Source organism: Haliotis cracherodii, unplaced genomic scaffold, assembly GCF_022045235.1.
Source record: "Haliotis cracherodii isolate W230 unplaced genomic scaffold, xgHalCrac1.p SCAF_3, whole genome shotgun sequence".
NCBI lineage: Eukaryota > Metazoa > Mollusca > Gastropoda > Lepetellida > Haliotidae > Haliotis > Haliotis cracherodii.
Window position 1 is genome coordinate 49,883,741 of NW_027266286.1, and position 19,940 is coordinate 49,903,680.

General features: G+C 38.2%; 1 protein-coding gene across 1 annotated transcript in view; it reads right to left on the bottom strand.

Annotated features, from left to right (window-relative positions):
• The window catches only part of LOC139473602 (E3 ubiquitin-protein ligase rnf213-alpha-like), a 351,622-nt gene that overhangs the window by 166,510 nt on the left and 165,172 nt on the right, over positions 1 to 19,940 (bottom strand). Inside the window, exons 19-26 of the mRNA XM_071256275.1 lie at positions 19,490 to 19,642; positions 13,995 to 14,183; positions 12,290 to 12,899; positions 11,527 to 11,680; positions 8,493 to 8,632; positions 8,226 to 8,300; positions 6,745 to 6,851; positions 3,485 to 3,620 (exon numbers count right to left, since the gene is read on the bottom strand). Coding sequence (XP_071112376.1) covers positions 3,485 to 3,620; positions 6,745 to 6,851; positions 8,226 to 8,300; positions 8,493 to 8,632; positions 11,527 to 11,680; positions 12,290 to 12,899; positions 13,995 to 14,183; positions 19,490 to 19,642 — 1,564 coding nt within the window. The remainder of the gene's footprint in view (positions 1 to 3,484; positions 3,621 to 6,744; positions 6,852 to 8,225; positions 8,301 to 8,492; positions 8,633 to 11,526; positions 11,681 to 12,289; positions 12,900 to 13,994; positions 14,184 to 19,489; positions 19,643 to 19,940) is intronic.

Below are 19,940 nucleotides of genomic sequence, written 5' to 3' on the forward strand. Positions count from 1 at the left end.
GCAAGGCATATTTCAAAATTCTCCAAATTAAGTAAGCTAACCTAAAAGCCCCACCTAGGTTGCCTCACCTTTTCGGACATACCCTTTTTGATCAAACACTAAATGGCCTAGCGAAGTTTGTGTGTTTTTATAGGTTTAGAATTATAGGATTTATTGAGGTTTGGATGTGTCACTTCCTGTTTATAGTATAACACATGGTTATGCCAGTAGATCTTTAAAACAGACTATTGTTACTGCACTCAACATTTCCAATGTTTTTCTTATAATTATAAGATGACTTTACAAGGTTACAAGGAACAAAGACGCCATCATATATGCGGTTGACGACTGTCATAACTGTTTGATCAAGCTCTGAAAACAAACTGACCACACTTGATGAGGAACTTGGTGAGAAGCATTGTCTAAATCTAGTGTTAATTACAAGCTTTGTTATTTATGTCATTGTTTATGCCTATTTGCAGTGAACCTAAGATGACAGTATATATATAGTACAAAATGTCCAGATAAAAATGTGTCACCTCCTCTCTCTCTACATATCACTAATTAGATCAAAACTATACCAAAGCTGTGCCATATACAACACCCTAAACAACTCTCTATCTAAAAAACTTGACTCAATACAATATCAGGCTCTCAAACTAATCACACGCACCCAACATGGCACCTCCTACACCTCATTTCAGGCCATAACAGGAGAAATGCCACTAAGTCTACGCAGGGAACAACTAAGCTTAAATTTCTGGGCTGCGTCCCAATCAAACCCTCTCATCCAAAACTTAATACGGTAAACCAAAACATCAGCCCCAAAAACCAAGCTCTAGCTCGTAAACACCCCTTACTTACCCCAATATCCCAAAGAATAACAAACTACCTAAATAAACACCAAATTAAATATCTTAAACAAAACTGCAAACAATCAAATATCTTTACCCCTAAACTTAAAATACCCAAAATAGACACAACACTAGCTAGCCAAATAAATAAACAAACCGACCCAAACATAGCTAAAACTACCACACTAGCATACATACACGAAAATTGGCCAAATTGGTGTCACATTTACACGGACGGATCCTCAGATCCGACCTCCAAACACACAGGTTTCGGAGTCCATACCACACAACCAACTAAAACCACACAATCCTTCCGACTCCCAAACAACCAATCAATATTCACGGCAGAACTAATGGGCATGGCCTCAGCCCTCCATAATCAAGAATCCAAAAACCACAAAAAAATCCTAATACCTACCAACTCCCTAAGTGGACTGCAAGCCCTCCAAAACAAAAATACCAAAAACCGACCTAAATTAATAAATCAAATACTTAAAAGCTCCAACGACCTAACTAATAAGGCAGGCAAACAAATAACCTTCTTGTGGATACCCGCCCACGTAGGAATATACAGTAATGAAAACGCCAAAAAAGCAGCTAAACTATCCCTTAAAATCCCAGAAATAAGCTTAAACTTACCCATCTCAAAATCAGAAATTAAAAGTGCAAACAAGCAAAAAATCACAAAAAAATGGCATAACCTATATCTAAACTCAAATAGCCAAATCAAAAAAGTGCTCAGCAAACCACTAACCAAACCCAAAATTCTCCATCCATCAAAAAAAATCGACAGAGTAATCACTAAACTCCAAACAGGACACACCAACCTAAATAACCACCTAAAAAAAATAAAAAAACACACTACAGGTAACTGCCCACACTGCAAACAACCAGAAACCCCAGAACACGCACTCATCCACTGCACACACTACCTCACACATCGAACCGCATTACAAACCACCCTCAATCTAAACAAGGCTCTCACTCTAGAAGCAATACTAAACCCACAAAATAAACTAGAAAACTTCAAGGCCTTAGGCGTATTCTTAATATTAACGGAACTAATAAAACGCATCTAAAAACACAATAACCTACCAAATCAAAATCACATAAACAAACAAACATCCACCATACCCAGCTCCCTTAGTTCTCCTCCCCAACCCCATCGGCATCTATTCCAAATCTCAAAATTCCCAAATTCTATATAAGCAACCCCTAAACCCCCCTCTTGGGTTGCACAGACCACTTTTGTCCCTTTCGGAAACACATTAAATGGTCTGGCCAGGCCCGTGTGCGAAATACGCATCAGTCGGAAAGCGCACATTAAATCTCCAAAGTAAGTAAGTAAGTAAGTAAGTAATGTGTCACTTTATTAATGTGAAGAAGGGATACTCACGTTTTTTGCATTAATTTCATGGTTTACAGTAATTTTCAAATGTGTATGAAGAGAATGAAATGAAATCAGCTTACAGTGACAAGTCATTTATTTGCTTATTCAAAATGCATACATAAATCAGATAAACATAAGTTCTCAGACTGAATTTATATGTAAAGATATTTTGAGTATTATCCATAGCAAAACAATCTACATCATATCCCTTCAGTGAATTTAGATGAATATACCAAATTGGTCAATAAAAATGTTAAGTTTGAGATAAAACATCACTTGAGAAGATGATTTACCATTTAAATAATATTTCCTGTTCCAAACCGACCCTCCAAACCAGGTTGCTCCATCCACAATGTAAGTTTCTCTGGCAATCCAAAACAGGTATCCACCACACTCAAAGAGCGGTCAGTACAATATGGAGGCAAAAGTTACAATGTCATCTATACCAGGTAATCCGTTATGTCCTGTAGTCACCACCAAGCACTATCTTGTGGCATGCCCCTTTGGCCCGCAACAGGCATTTGTTCATTTTAATCATTCCTTCATTACTAGGTACCAATGCCACGCACTCTTTGAAAAGGTAATACTGCTTGCTATTAATTCTTCTTACTCTGTCTGCATTGGGGCAGCCACAGCACCTCATACAGCAATATGGCAGGTGGAAGTCTGATTGTTACAATTCCTACATACAATTTCCAATGAATTTAATGCTACCCAACTAATTTCAATATTTACTATACTTCTTATCGTTTACAGTTTGGGTGGTGGGCTCCAGCTACATGGCCACATTGCACAGCAGGATATTGCTGCTGAAGGGCACCAGTCCGGACCAATCAAGGATGCTATGGCTGGCGAGAGGTGGAATGAGGTGGACAGAGCTGAACACCGATTTAGATGTACAGGTCAAGGCGACACAGCGCAGCCCCAGAGCCCTCATCACTCACCTAGCTGGGCTCCAACGACTTGGGCACGATCAAGGACAGCAATTTGTTGCATGCCCTGGCACTTGTTTTACACTAATTGGAGGATGGTATCTCCAAAGGTCAGTGTTTCTTTTCCTTATATATGCAAGCTGGGAGCCTATGCTATCTTTGTGTATCACATGGCCATGGGTGTGGGGTAGCACTTGTGGTTGTGACAGTGACCTTGAACTTACAAAACAGAACCTCTTAGGATGCAGCAGCACCTTCCAAGTCTCAGGATTGAGCAAGTGAAATTATAACTTATACAACATGTTCCTAAGCACACCATAATTTTGTACCTTCTATTCTGTTTGCATACTCCTTTAGCTTCTTCTCTGCCCTCTCCTCTATCTCATACTGCAGCAAATCAGCATTGGCCATTGTATACAACTTGCCAGGGTTGCTGAAGAAGGCTCGCCGCAGGAAGATGTCAACCTGTAAAATGGGACCCATCAAGATGCTTTTCATTTATATGTGCAAACAAAAAAAACATAGGTCTCAAGTATTGTAACAGAAATAAATTCAAACATTTTTTCTTGCTTCACTTTTTGCAATCACAGAAAAGAACCAACTTCCATTCTGTCAAAACATTTGATTTTTCAACTTTGTACATCACTATCCCACATGACAAACTTAAGAAAAAATGTGGTGACCATAGATATAGTTACATATCTATATTCAGAGGTTCAGGACAATTTGTGAATTATGAAAGCAAATGCCATCTGAAGTTTACTAAGCAAACAATATGTGAAATGCTGGACTTCCTCATTGATAACATCTACGTAAAATTTGGGGGTAGTTGTTTATGCATATCAATCGGAATTTCTGCTCAGATTATCAAACAAGGTAATTTGGCCAAGAAGTTTAACTTAAGCTTCAAGTAATTTGAAGATCTGATACCATTCAATAACAATCAATTAGCCAATTCCCTTCCACTGATTTTCCCACCTGAACTGGGAATAGAGAAGGCCAGTGAGACCACCTCATCTGTTTCATATTTAGATCTATGCATAAAGATTAAGAGTGAGAAAACACTCTCCACAAGACTGTATGACAAGAGGGATGACTTCAACTTTCCAATAGTCAACATTCCCTTCATGTCGAGCAATATTCCAGCAGCTCAAGCCTTTAGTGTTTACATTTCACAACTTTTGAGATACAATCAAGCATTGTCTTTCAACCAAGAATTCAAAGAGCTATACTCTTGCTCAGAAGTTGTTTGATCAGGGTTACAATATTCAAGGCCCCAGTAAAGCTTTCAAAACATTTTATGGTAGACATGTGGAGGACATTTCCAAATCTGATACATCAGTGACGTCTGATGCAATTCCCTATTTTGACTTGTACCATATGTTCCTGTGCTTTTTCAGGTGAACAGTTGACTTGACTTTGCATGTGTTTGTGATGGGTGCGACCGATGGGGTAGGAAACGCTAACATTTTCACAAACACCTGGTATCATTACTATTTGATGGTGATTCATAAACATCTGCTCATGATATAGTCTGAATTGTACAACAGACTCTGCAGAGATTTCTTTTGGATGTGGAAAGGGTTTTTGTCGCGTTTTTTAATTATATATATCTGTACCAACCAGGTTTAACTACAGTGTATATAGGGTTGTTCAACAGACTATGGCTTGTTACAACAAGTGTTATAATTAGTTGTAAGTCAAAATCTCTGTTTCAGGTACATGTATACTCAACAACAAAAGTTCCTGTGACACCAATATTTTATTTTAACAGTTTTGTTTTCAATATTGTAGTACATGTATGGAATAAAGTCACAAAAATGCAGTTGCTACAGAAAAGCATGCAAAAGTTGACTTTTATGCAAGCCCTATGCATTTCACTAAGAATGGGTATAAAAACATGTGGCAGCGTTATGGTATCAGGTGGGATTATAGCAAGACAGAGGACCCGTTTGATAGTGGTTGAGGGAAATGTCAATGGACAGAGCTACTGTGATGAGATCAGCCCTGTTGTTCTACCGTTTTTGCGTTGTCTTGGCCCAGGCATTACCTTTCAACATGACAATGCCTGGCCTCATATTGCACAACTTGTTCAGGATTCTCTTCAACAAAACAACATGAATGTCATATCATGGCCGGCTCACTCCCCTGATCTCTCACCAATCGAGCACGTGGGATGAGATGGATAGACACCTTCGCCGTCAACCACGTGTTCCACAGACACTCCAGGAACTTCGAAACATGCTCCAGCAGATATAGACAGATATCCCACTGGACTTTGTGCAACGCCTTGTTCCATTCCATGAGGCGAAGATGTATTGCTTGCATCACAACCAGAGGTGGACACATATGCTATTGATTTGTAAATTTACATTTTGGCATGTTCATGTTTTTTATGAAATCACGCATTTTCTAAAGTCAGTATGGCAAATTAAACCATTTGAACACTTACAGGAGTCTTTTATCTGTTGCAAACCGAAATTGTTTCAGATTTGGTAAAAAACATAACTTTGCATTAAATCTTATTCAATGTCACAGGAACTTTTGTTGTTCAGTATACATGTATATTACTCTCACTGCGTAATCAGGTTACAGGGTCAGTTCATTCAGTTTTAAGGGTAGTCAGGTTATTCCATTTTAGTATAATTGAGAACTGTCTTGATCAAAGGGCTAAACCCTACCGGTAGTTCTTTGTTAAAATTGACTTTAACAAAATAAATGTGTTAGAATTCTGTGACTAAGTACCAGAGACACTGAGTTTGCATTCTGTTTATTTCAGCAATCTTGTACATGCTCTATACTTGACTTGTGGGTCTATATTAGTCATTACTGAATTTGACTGATGTTTATATATGAGGTGTCTGTAAAATACATCTGTTTAAACATACTGAATAGTTCCACAGCACTATAGCTCACCTGGATATGTAGTCAACCATAAAAAAACATCAACAAAGACAGACAATAAAAACAAGTTTCTGTCAGCATTGATATTCAAAACATTTCTGCATAAATACCAAGGACTTAAAACTAACACCCAAATCTAATAATTTGAAGAAAAAAACCAACAACCTTCATCATAAGAAGAAACATACATGCCAAAGCTCCCTCATGCTGGCAATTTCACGAATGAAGATATTTACAGAGCCAAATAGGCCTTTTGAAAGAACTTAGAGAGCATGTTAAAAACAAGGTCAAAATTCAAAATAATGGGTGAAAAAAATGGAACACGTGTATTAAAACTAATATCAAATTTCCATAACAGCATTAAATAGATTTTTCAATATTGCTTAATAGGAAACTTTCACCTTCATTGTCCAATGGTTTCTGATACATGTCTACAACACACGTCAGACACTGAATGGTGGCCAAACAGACTTATTTAGTACTGGGAGTCTATTGAAATTACATGCAGATTTGTCTAAAAGTTCTTTAGTGGGACCTTTTTGGAACAGGGTGCTTTATATGGCAAATACACTACATATACATGAGGGCAGAGGTGACACATTATGAAAGGTATCCAAAGTTCTGAGAATCTGAAATGCAAAATAACAGAGGACAATCTATCTACACAGATATGATTGAGCATTACCTGGTCAAAGGTAGTTTGTGGAGTGCACAGAAGGACTTCATCTGGTTGAGGAAGTGGCTCATCCTCTGAGTGCTTGTACATGTATACAACAGTGTTCAGCATGTCAGCTACAAATAGGATGTACAAACTATACAGTGATTGCAAAAATGGTTAACTTAAGAGCAGAAAGCAAAATATGGTTTTAACTCTCAGTCTAAATATTGACTTGAATCATTTGCTGTAAAATTAAAGTTTTTATACATTTAAAATGCTACATTTCTTGGCTATGTCTGGAATGATTATTATTATCAGGTTAAATGCTTGTCTAATTCAGAAGGCAAATCTAATTTTAAACCTATCTCCTCTTCAACACAAGCTTTTGAAAACATAGGTAGACAATAAAAAGAAAAGTGACACATCACTGTAGCTCACTAGGATATGTAGTCAAAAAGTTTAAAATGTCAAAAAGACAGCCACTTTATGCAAGTTTCTGTCAGCATTCCAATTCAACATTTTCTGCATAATTACTGAGGATAAAGTATCAAAATAACATTTATGAGACATTCAACTAATTATCCAAAATGTTTCGATATCTGCAATGAAGAATGTACCATTGCAGAATATTATTGTAATACACAACAGTTAAATTTACTTCACACAATGTTTCAACTCTGAGCCTAATACTATTCCTTGTGACGAGAATAATTCTTAAACGTCAAATAATTTATCTAATTGTTTCACAAATAACACACTGAAATCCTAATGATTTGAACAAAATATAATGTCATCATAAGAAGAAACATACATGCCAAAGTTGACCTTCCTCAAGTTGATAATTTCAGAGGAGATTTTTACAGAGACAAAACATATCAGCTGCTATCAGTTACTCCACATAACAAACACTGTCAGTCTTTAGAACAGTTTATATAGTTCATAAGGTTGGCATGCACATTTGCTGATCGCCATGCTGTTACAAGAGGGAGCATACATTGTATGAGAATGTTTGATGTACATTAGGGAGCGGAATCTATTACAATCAGCCACATTTGATTTCAATGGACAAACTTTACTACTACTACTACTACATCAGGTGACCATCTCACCCACCAAGCTTCAGACTCTGGTCCTTTAGGTTTTGGAGAAAATTACCATCACTGATCACAGGCTTAACCCAAGGATGAGAAGTTTAACTGAACTAAAGATAATACTTCTTGAATAACTATACAGGGCCATGACCTTACGAACAAGTTTTACCTTTGACAAGACTGATCAATGTTTCAAAACAACATTCCCCTGGGCTGTATGGGAGACATACTTATGATATCCCTCTGACTCATATGTCCTGGAACCTCTATGTTTACAAATAAAGTGTATTAACAGTGGTCTAGTTCTGACAAACCTTAAAGCATCCCTATTTATATTTGGGATGTTTAATAACATTGAATCATAACAATGAATTATAAACATTTTTTACAATCAATTCAATAAGACTTTTGCCTCACCTTGGGGGCACACTATCAGGTTCGGAATTCCTGCTTTTTGCAGTAGTGGAATAGTCCTGTTGAACTTACGCTGATCTGCAACAGTGTTTAAGTGAACGTAACAACATTACACTTAATCAAATGTACAACATATAGTCTGATATATTGTAGAAATTCATACACTTAGATTCAACTTAAGCATTTTTTGCAGTTTCCCAGGTACTTGGCTGTTTTTAGAGATTAGTACACTTATCTTCAGGATCTTTGCTGTAATTTAGTGAGCTATACCTGTTTGTGCTAGCTGTCTGAGGATGATGCCCAGATGTTCCAGACTGAGATAATCTGCTACACTGGATGATACAGCTTCCAGGAATGCGTCCCACACTGACCTCAGGTTGGAAGTCATATCTTGTACAGTGACATCATTTCTGAAAATAGACATTAGAGTTTGCCTTGGTTGATCTATTTGTGAGTCTTGGGGACTTTCTGGAATTATTGGGGATGGTGACCAAGTGACCTATTGAGGTACACAGGCAGGCAACATGTGACACATTTTACTTCCAAAGACTTTTTTGGACATCTAATCTCATTAATATCATATCTTATAAACCCCTTTCTCTGTCAAGATCTAACTCTGAAGTCATCTTAAGTAAAACATATGCATAATGAGGGATTCATGAGTTCCTGAGCCAATCAGAATTCAGATTAGTAAAACATTTTGACTTCATTATAAAAAATGACAACCTTGGACAGCACTGTATGGACAGCATCAGCAATGGATCATGAAGGAGAAATCAAACAACATCAAAATTATATTCTTCCATCGTTAACAGAGAGACAACTGGGTGTAAATTATGAACAACATATCATTCAAAACTGCCAACTTAGCCAGGTTTTAAGATATAGAAATCAAATAAGCTCTTGCTTGTACAGAGAAGTTAGAAACCTCCATGTTGTTTGGCTAATTAAAAAGTTCACCGATGTGACCGAAGGCCTGTTTGTCAGATCTTGTCAGGGTATGTTCCCAATGGGCCGACACTCTTATCAAAACATTTTATGGTTCAGTGTTTGTGTATTCATGCATCAGTAGATTTTTTACTTACCCACAAAATATGAACTTTTCCTTAGTATGTTTACTACCAATGTGCCTACACATAAACCAATTTCAAAATATTTTACTTTTAACTGAAAATGGCATGTTGATGATATTCTGATCACCTGATCACCTCAAAATGTACAATATATTATATATAGTATTCACTGCTAATGATCTATAACTACAACAGCTTAGTCTGATGTATTGTCTTTCTCACACATGTTCCTTCTTTAATGTATATACTGGCATTTTCTTTCACACCGACTGTGTCCTCCAAAATAGTACAAACAGGAACCCTATTTCTCAATGCAAATAATTGCATTATGAAAACTCCCTGGCTTCTCAACCTTTGAAACTGTATCGGTATTTATGATGGTCTGTGAATATGTCAGCACTTAGCAATGGCAAAGCTACAGACAGCAGAGTTAATCACATCGCAACAAGGAGGTCAGCAAGTTCTTCACAAAGATTACAGATATTGACTGAATGTAAAAGTTGCCATGCATTGGAATTGTGAACAGAAGGGGTGCAAGGGTAGATGCAGCACTATGGCTTTTTTCAGTACACCCAGGCTTTGTGGCGACATGTCAGAGAGAGGACATTCCTGGGAATACAAGGACAATCCTCAAGTTCAAAGCCACATTCGAAGAACTACTGCACTGCCTCTCCTACCTCTAGAGCTTGTTCAAGATGCCTAGTTAGATGTCAGGAACGAGGGACCATAAGGACAAAACATTGAAGAGTTCAGCAATTATGTGACTACCACTTGGGTGGACAATGATGCACGTTCCAACTGGATCATGGAGCTGCACTAGGAGGAAACCACATATCTACTGTGACCTTGACCAGCGTCTGATGCACCTAAAGGGGCATTTCAAAAGTGGAAGAAAAACAGCAATGCAGCATCTCAATGCAACTGACCATTTGATCAAGCTACAGTAACTATGACCTTCTGTCAGTGAACTTTGTCATTAAAGCTTGTGTCAACTTGTGGAAACTGAGGCATGTCTTGTTACTGTTATTAGTGGAATAAAATATATTTGAAATATCTTTTTCCTTAACTTCATTTTTATATTGTACATGGAAAAGCTGGTACTTTGGTACTATCCATCCCTGGGTATAGAAAGGGATGTTGAAGAATATTCCAACATGCCTACACATGTTGTTGTAGGCACATTGGCATCAAGGCACATGATACTAAACCCTTGTCGGAGAAAAGAATCAAATGGGATTAAGATTAAATATGGTCATAACAACCTCCTGCTTTGAAGCCCTACACTCTTCACAGATGAAAGAAACATGTAAATGGACAGCAAGAACTTTTATAGTATTTCTAATCAAACTGGAAATCTTTGTTGAAATTTAATATGCATGCTACATGGGACTCAGTTTTATGCATTTGTATGCATATAAGATACAATATTTTGAATCAAGTAAAAATTGTGTATCAATGAGCTAACTTCCTCCATCACCAACGAATACAATGATCCAATGATACAGTGATCCAATTTCAGTAAGCTGATGCCATGAGGCTATTTTACAACCCATGAATGTCAAATGAATTCTACTCCATGCATAGACATTGTGCAAACCCTACCATTTCCTGACATTGAGGCAATATGTAGGACAACCACATAGCCAAGAGAGAAAATTATTTTTGTGATGTGTATGGTCTTCACCCTATGTATTCATTGGTGATGGAGCAACATAATGTAATTGAGTAAATAATGATGGAGTAAATCATTTGTAAAAAATAAATTTATAAATCTGTGGCAAAGAAATATGAAACAATATAAATTCTTGGGATGAAAATAGAAATGTTTGGATCAAACAATTATATGCAGGAATCAGAGAACTAAAGGTACAGAAGGTCACTTTTTTTGGATAAATTAATACCTGATGGTTTGTTTATTTGATAATTGGAATAAAACATATTATGGTATGGAACTTTTATATATGACAAAAAAGCTAAAAATGTGATATATTCTAGTGGTGCACTGATCACATCTTACCAATCTTTGCATTAAGCTAAAATTTGGGTTGGATGACATATCGGTAATCATAAACTTACATATTTTGATTAACAAGTTGTGAGTATTAGTTTGTCAACTGATCATGAGCAATGAAAAATACACACAGCTTAATCATCATGAATGTATATTTTCAAAGTTGACTGTCAAAAACAGAAAAGGTAAAACAAACCCATGATAATAATTCTTTAATTACCTTGTATAAATTGCTGTTTTCTTAACCCAATATGATGCACTTGATGAAAAAGAATGTTGCTCAAACTCCCAGCCACTAAATGTCTCGTCACAAATCTCTGGTACCTCATCCTCTCCTAGAAAATCTTCTTGGTGTTCAAAACACCAAGCTACACCTGTAGATCAGAATCATCAAAATTAGTCACAGGAAGAATTAAGCTTAAGGATAAATACATATATTTTGCTACAGTCTCACATCTAGGATTTGGTCAGTAATTGTCATGTAACACTTCAAATGTGGGTAACAAGTATTTTCACTTGAGTGAGTTGGGTTTAATGTTGCTTTTAACAGTATTCCAGTTATATCACTGTGTGTCAGCTTAATGTGAGAGGAAAGCCCAAGGTGATGCAGGTCTCAGACGTTTACCACTTCAGTGAAACCCATGAGCATGGGTATGGTGCTGACAAACCTAGAAACATAATCAGGGCAAACCGGGATTCGAACCCACAATATAGGTTTCTGGCATGCACAAGGGACGCAACTCAGCGAATCGTGGCACCTTAGACGACTGAGCCACCCATGCACCCCATGCGTAGATGATGTTTTACCATACTAGAGACATGTTGATTCCCACCACCAGTTATAGCATATTCCAAATTTCATTACAGTTTGAGCAAAAATGGCTGAGTAATGGCCATAAATTATTTTGTCAGTATGGCTGATGTGCCATAAACCTGTTTGTAATCCCACTAAAGAGACTTTAAAGAAGGTAAGTATAACCTACCACTGTTAACATCATCAGGACCAATGGCCTCAAGGGCACGTTTTGCCAAACTCTCTGAGAAGTTTGTGTCAAGCATGGCATTAATGAAGGCTTGTTTAGGATCACATTTTTCCAAAGTCTCCTCAACTGACAATTCTTGTTGACTGTCTTCCTCCTGAGCAAAGACTACATGTTTTGCTGTTTGCATGGCATCAGTGAGATCTGCTTGGGTACAGTCAGGCTTGATCAGAGACAACATTGAGTACACACGAACAGAAGGTTCCTCCTCTGTGCCCAGTTTGATGAGTTCTCTCTGGAGGAACACCAATTGCTCTATGGTGTAGAAGTTCAGCTCCAAATAGTCATCTCTCTTGTCACTGACACAGTTCATCCATTCATCATGGAAGTCCTCAAATTGTTTTGCAAGGGCAAGGACAAAGTCTGTAACATTTTCCTTGCCACAATGACCTTTCAATGTTTCACTTGCTTCATCATGTCCAAATTCTAAAACTGAACAAACCTTTCTGTCAGTGCCACACATAAATTCTCCTTTCCAACATTCAAACAATACACAGCCATCACTGCAAAGTCGGATGTAAGTTTTGGCCAAACGTACTATTCCATCAAGCATCTGAAAAAAGTAAAAAAAGTGATGAAGTAATTTTCAATCACACATGCATTGTTTGTATGAATACACTATCGATCATCCCTTACCATAAACTCATAAAGCAAACAACAAATAATAATTAAATTTTCGTTGTGTTCATGGAAATTCCTGCATTCTGATTAGCTGAATTGGTCACGTGTTATTGCATTCATTTCCCAATGAATGTAAAAATTAAGCCACACCCACCGCTGCGCACTACTTTTATTACTGCGGAATGCCGGGGAATCCCAATATTACAGTCGAGGGAATTCCCTTTCTGCTCACGTGTATCGTCACAGGACATTTAGCGACTTTCATGCATATTCATTGTCCAAACTACCCTTTGAAACCGAAGGCCGAGAATGAATGAAACAGCAAACGTGCAGGCTCGCTCGACAGTTTTTTTTCCCCGCTCGCCTCGGTTCAACTTTCATGTATTCGCTTTTTATTTCTAACTAGCATTTCTCCAACTGTTTTACCGTAATCAGAGAAGTAATGTTTGAATCACGCAGTAAATGACCATGTTATTTGAAACAGCCGCCTTCTCTCGGACATATTTCTTCCGGTTCGTTACAGTCTGACTGTTGCAAGTCTTTTCGCCTCTTGCCTTAATTGACAGGTCAAATGAACATTGTTTTAATCCCACTCTCCGTTGATTGGCTACTGACTGTGTAGGCGTGTCAAGTTATGTGCATAAATTAAACGATCACCTGATTCATGTCATGCCACTGTATGTATTCCTACACCTGGAATGTTCATCAATGCCGTCATTTTTGTCTGTTTTGATATATGCAACTGTTTTGGGTTAAACTATTGTAGATAAAACATGTTTCACGTTGTCGAATTTAATTATAAGCATTGACGGTGTATTTTTTTCGGTTCATTGAGGTATGAATCGAAAAACCGATGTGCAAACTTTTGTAAGAATCCGCTACGCGGATTCATACAGTTTGCACATCGGTTTTTCGATTCATACCTCAATGAACCGAAAAAAATACACAGTCAATCCTTAACTAATTGTCTCCTATTTTTCACTTTATCTCTTGTTTTACTTTAATGCATGTTTTGACTTGATATTACCATGATGAATTCGTCGACATTTTCTTTGCCCTTATCTGCCTGGCCAGCCACCAGCATCAGTCTGCTTTGAAGATCCATCAACTGGTCAAAGCTGTACTTCCGGGACAGGTTGTCTTGTGTCTGCTCCAAGGTCATTTCAGTGTCTACATTGTCAGTAGACAAGTGAAGACTGATGACATTGTTCAAGAACTGGAATGTAACATGTATGAAAACTTCACAAATACTTTCTCATGCCCTTGTTACAATGATACATCTATTCATGTGATCAAGTTTAAATCAAAATATTAATTCACTCACTACAAATCTTTATCCTTCAATATTTGTTGAGAATTAAATCTAGTGTTAACTAAAAATCAAGTGACCTTACAATTACACTTAGTGGTCATAAGATATTGTTTGGAGAATGAAAACAAAAAATGAAAGAAGTCTGCTTTACATGACAAAAAGTTACGGGTAGCAAGCCCTTTTGCTGAATGACTCAAATTTTGTGAAATGTCAACAGGTCAGTCCTGAAATATTAATCACTGACCATTTGGATTCAGCAATTAAGTTGATAGAATTGACAACAAACTGTCCATTCCTGAGAAATAATGTAGTTTGGTGTCAATTAATCATTATTTTGAACCAGCATTTCAAATAATTTATTCTTCGAAATATTTTATTTTATATTTCATTTCTTTGACACTAAAGTGAATGATTGCAAATTTTGTCATGAAACATGTGTCACAAGCAGGGATCAAACTCACATTGTATTATTTGAAGACCTCAGCAAGCAATTGATAAAATATGCATATGGTTTAAATATTTTTGGTTTCTTACTGCCATGTCATACAAACACAGGGGATTGGTTTAGCAGAGCTACTTATGATTGCTCATTTCAGCGAGTCTGTCCATAAATGAAGGGGCTCAAAATTTAACCATTTCAGTGCTCCACTCTCAGGATGAAATGCATCAAGTTTTATCCTACTACATCAAGGACACTTCTTGAACATAGTATTACATTGACAGTGAATTAGACCTTCAATATCAGTATCTAAAGAACATTCCAAAAAGCTATAACACATTAAAACCAAATATGATGCTGGAATTCAATATATCCAAAAAAGATAAAAGTAAGTCACAGTATTCTATCATTGATAACACACGATTTTCATCACATGTCATACATAACTAAGTTTTCAAATAATATAACCATTAAATGCATGAAAAATATTTGCATTTAGTAAAAACTACAGAATGGCTTTATTGCACATATCCAAACCATAGGCAAATTACTGCTGTTACTCAATCAGCCCTGCAGTTAAATCTCCCCCAAGCCTGTACCGTGCCTGCATGGGGCAATAGTTCATTCACTGGGGGGACCACAATCGTCATCCAGGATCTAATCGCTTTCACGTTGTTTATTTGCTTTGTTCACAATCGCTTTAAATACCATCAATTTCATTGCTCATTGAATCTGATCTGTTTCACTCCACTCCCTAAGTTCACCCAAGGCACATTTCATCTTTTCATGATGCCTCCCAAGAGAAGAGCAGCCATCAACCACAAACTCGTGAGGGGGGCCAAGCAGGCAAGGCCAAGCAGGAGACAAACCGGAAGTATATATATATATATATATATATATATATATATATACTGAACAGCAAAAGAAATGTCACCCCAAGTAACATTGCATGAAAAATATCTGGGTAATTTTTGTCAAAGTTTCTAAAATTTAACATTACCTTGTCTGGAAAAATGAAATTTGATGATAAATAAACAAAGCAGATGACAATAAAACCGATCGCCCAAATGCATCATGGCAACAGCCATGGTAACCCGATGCACGTGAGTTCCGTGCAAATTGAAATGCACATGCATTCCCCCATCTCTTGCCCTATAAAAATCCACCAAGATTGGATAACATTCATTCATTATTGAATTGATACAACGTGCCAAGATTGACAAGAAATAAGCGACACCAAGCCCTTGGACTATTAGTCTGTTTAGAATAGGATGGTTTCCAATTGATAGTCCGTCCTGTTGGCTGATCTGTAACCTTCTATCATCCCATGACAGAATGATTTTCCTGATGTAGATGTTGTAGAAAAATTTGCTATCACAGGGATGGATATTGTATTAGGTATAATCCCTTGTCGTCTTCTCCACTGGATGAACATATCCCATCTGTCATATATAAGGGAGGATAAAGGTCTCCATGATCTTGCCACAGCTTCCGAGGCAAACTCAGAGTACCCGGATATCTGCATTTGCGTGGTAACTTCCTGGCGTTCAGATGTAGGCTGGGCAGGATGTTGTGGAAAATGTGGGACTTGGGCTGTCGTAAAAGATCTCAATGGAGAGGTAACTGGTGAGGGAGGTTCTTCCATTAGTAGACTTAATAATCTGGGGAACTCCGTTCTGTTGGTCTAGATTGGTGCTATCAGGATTATCATCAGGACAATCCGTCTCCTCCACTTTGTGATGGCCTTGTCTGGGAAAGAACATGGTGGGAATGCGTATGCAAATACATCTGTCCAATCCATGGATAGCGCATCAATCTGGTGAGCCCTTGGGATGGGAACTGGGCTGACATAAACTGGAGTTTATGGTTCTTGCAGGTAGCAAATAGATCTAGGTGTGATGTGTCCCATAACATGGTTATCCAAGCAAAGATCTGGAGATGTAAGGTCCATGAGTTTGATGGGAATATGTCTCACTTCCATACGACAACTGATGGAGTCAGCTTGTCCACTTCAGTCAAGTCTCAGCCCATGTCGGGACATGACGAAACACGGAAAACTGTGTTGTCAGCCAACCAATACCAAATCCCTGGTAGAAGTAGCCCTGGCAAGAATTCAACAATGCATCGTGTAAGACAAGTTGAATATGTAAAAATATTTCTTGGTCTGAATGATCGTACCGTACATATCGTTTCCATCCCTCTAGCTTCACATAAGCGTTCCCATTGTTATATCGGGGGATGGTGGTGTGTGGTGTCTCACTCACTGCACGTGCAAGCATCGGATGTCCACTGTAGTTGTGAATCAGCTACATGATGTACAGCGACAGGCGTCTGGTCGAGTGGTTGCAGTGTTATGCATAAGCAATCATGTAAGTCAGTCTGTACAAATATACTGCACAGATTCCACTAGGTCAGTTGACCTGATTGACCAGTCAGTCTTGACACATGACATGTAATTCTTCCTGTGCAGTAAACTGTAATCACGTATGCTGAGTCGACTAGGTTCAAGCTCCACACACAGCCAATCCTCTGTGAACCCTGTGGTTGACAGACCAGAGGTGTGTCTGAGTTCTGAGTAGGAACTGTGATGTTGCCAGTGTAGGGGCAAGTTGATCCCCATGAAAAAATTGACGACTGGTCCGGTGTTGTGAACGATGACCCAGTTGAGTGTTTTTAGGTCGCTTATCATTCTCATGTCTTGTTTTCTTCTTCAGGAACTAGGAATACCGGAGAATTTGGTCTCAACTAGTCTCCAAATGGCTTGCTTCTTAAGTAGCTTCCTGACAGCCCGATCTCTTGCTGCCACTAGCTTGGCTCTGACTAGATGAAATCTGCGTCTGACAGCTTCAGTCTTCAAGATAGGATGTTTCTTGAAATGCAGTTTGTATTCGTGAGCCACGACGTCTACAATCCAGCAGTCAGGCGTAACTTGCTTCCAATTTTGCCAATGGTCCTGGAGTCAGCATTATTTAGAAAGACGAAGGTATAATTGCAGTCCAAAGACATAACCAGGTTGAAAGGGTCTATAATGTCGGAGTGAGTGGGGGTGGGAAGATCCATGTGTCTTGGCAGCTAGGCTGATAGTTGATGCTTGGAATGTTTGAGCTCGAATAGACTTTCCAACATCTGGTCTACTACCTTGCCTGCATAACTCAGCCAAGGCCAATGTCTGGTCGATGTGTTGATATGATGTAGGAGCATGACATCCCCCAAATTCTGGCATCTTAGGTGGCGAATTTTCTAGGTGGTTGGACTACAGGGATGAGGTGATATAACTCCTCAATGAGTTCTACAAAAGTATATCTCTCCGAGTTGTCAGCCTGACTAATCTCTTCATAAAACTCCACTTCCACCTTAGAGTGACCGTGCTTAGCTGCTGGGGGTGGGGTGGGGTTGGGGGTGCAGGTGGGGTGGATAATCATTATAGTCCGCCACGTCTTCCCCTTGTAGTTCGTCTTCCTCTGGTGCCAGGATTCTGGTATGATTAAATCTGTGCATCTTGTGATGGCTGCACGTACAGTAAACATCATCTTGGTCAGCTGAGCGGTCAGTTGGATGCTCCCGTGTGGTCCTAGCGGCTGACGTGGGTACGGTCAGTTGATGTAAATCATATGGTATGACGATCGGCATGGAGGTTGTGCTGTAACCCTACGGTGTCCTAACGGTCGGCTGGGCTGTCGGCTGGACGGTCGGCTGGGTTGCTGTCCATGCTGCAACCGTAGAGTGTCTTTGCTGGGGAGTATGGCCTTGTCGTACCCTGCTGAGACCCAAGTGAAGATCTTGTTGCCCGTGTATCATGGTAGGGAAAAGCTTGCAAGTTTATACCAGGCTGGTCAGTTGGCTGATCGGTTGGTTGGACCGAAAAAATTTAGTTAGTGTGACTGAAGCCAAATTACAGCTGCAGAAATATGTACCTTTATGTGGATATTTATGGATACATTCCTTGAACAAGGTAATTGCCCAATATTATACATAAAACTCTGGTAGGTTGTAATTACAATATTTGCATTTTGATTTCAATAATTTGCTGTAGCATTAAACAGAATCATTCTTGTTCCTCTATGTTGTCATTGGGAAGTTCTTTGATGTGAGACAGACAACATTGTCATTGTTTTCACAAGCCTTTTCTTTGGAAAGGCGTGAATATGATACAGTCAATGTGTAAAATGTTATTTACTCAGGCAATTTATAAAATTTCTAAATATTTCAGCCAAAATATATAGAAATGTACTTTGACTTTTGTTTTCATTTAATCCTATCATTTTCAGTCACTTTTAATGTCATCATAAACTAGCTGGACAGATTTTTCAGTCATGAAAAAAACCTGAACATTTATGTATTTAATAAATTGCCTAAGTGAAAATTTTAGTCATTTAACACACTGACTATAACATATATACATAATAAAATAAGCAATGCTCATGTGAAATATTTAGCTTGTGTCAAAATAGTGAGACCAAAAATCAAGTGACTTATCAAAATTATTTCATTTTGTTGATCAATATGATCAAACACCCTAATACTTTTAATAAAATTGACAAATGAGCTTACGATGGGCATGGTACTGGTTGCTAACTTGTCGCAATTTCTGGGGTATCATCTGGGTAACCATGGGACAAAAACAATAACCAAGGCAAATTGTCATCAGTGTCCCTTAGTAAATTGCTGTTGCCACAATACTTAAAGGAGTATACCCTGGTAGGCTTTGGGTAGACTAGAGGTTTTATTCACATAAATTTACATTTTTTTCCAGAGATCAATGTTTATTTACCAGATCAGACACATTCTTTATATTCAGTAGGTTGCCAATCCTGTATACACCCTGGGAGTTGATCATTCTTGCCTGTGAGAGGGATGTGACTTCCACTGATCCATGTGACGCTTTTACCTCCTTTAGCCATGTAAGATGAAGATTGGCGTCAATCTGTGTAACAAATATATTTCTGGAATATCTGCAACATTATGTCAAAATGATTACGTGAACATGCTAAAATGCGGCATCAACACAATTTCTGCCATAGATAATGGTCAGTGGTGCACAGATTTCCTCACTGTTTTCGGAAACAAGTAGTCTTTGCATAATTTCACATTGCCAATAGACTTGGACTTGCGGACTGTTGGTACACTGCTTTGATACATGAATACTTTCTGAGGCCAAAATAACATATTCATCATGAATGCTATTGCAGCAACAGACCTTACTACAGATGGTCCAAGTCATG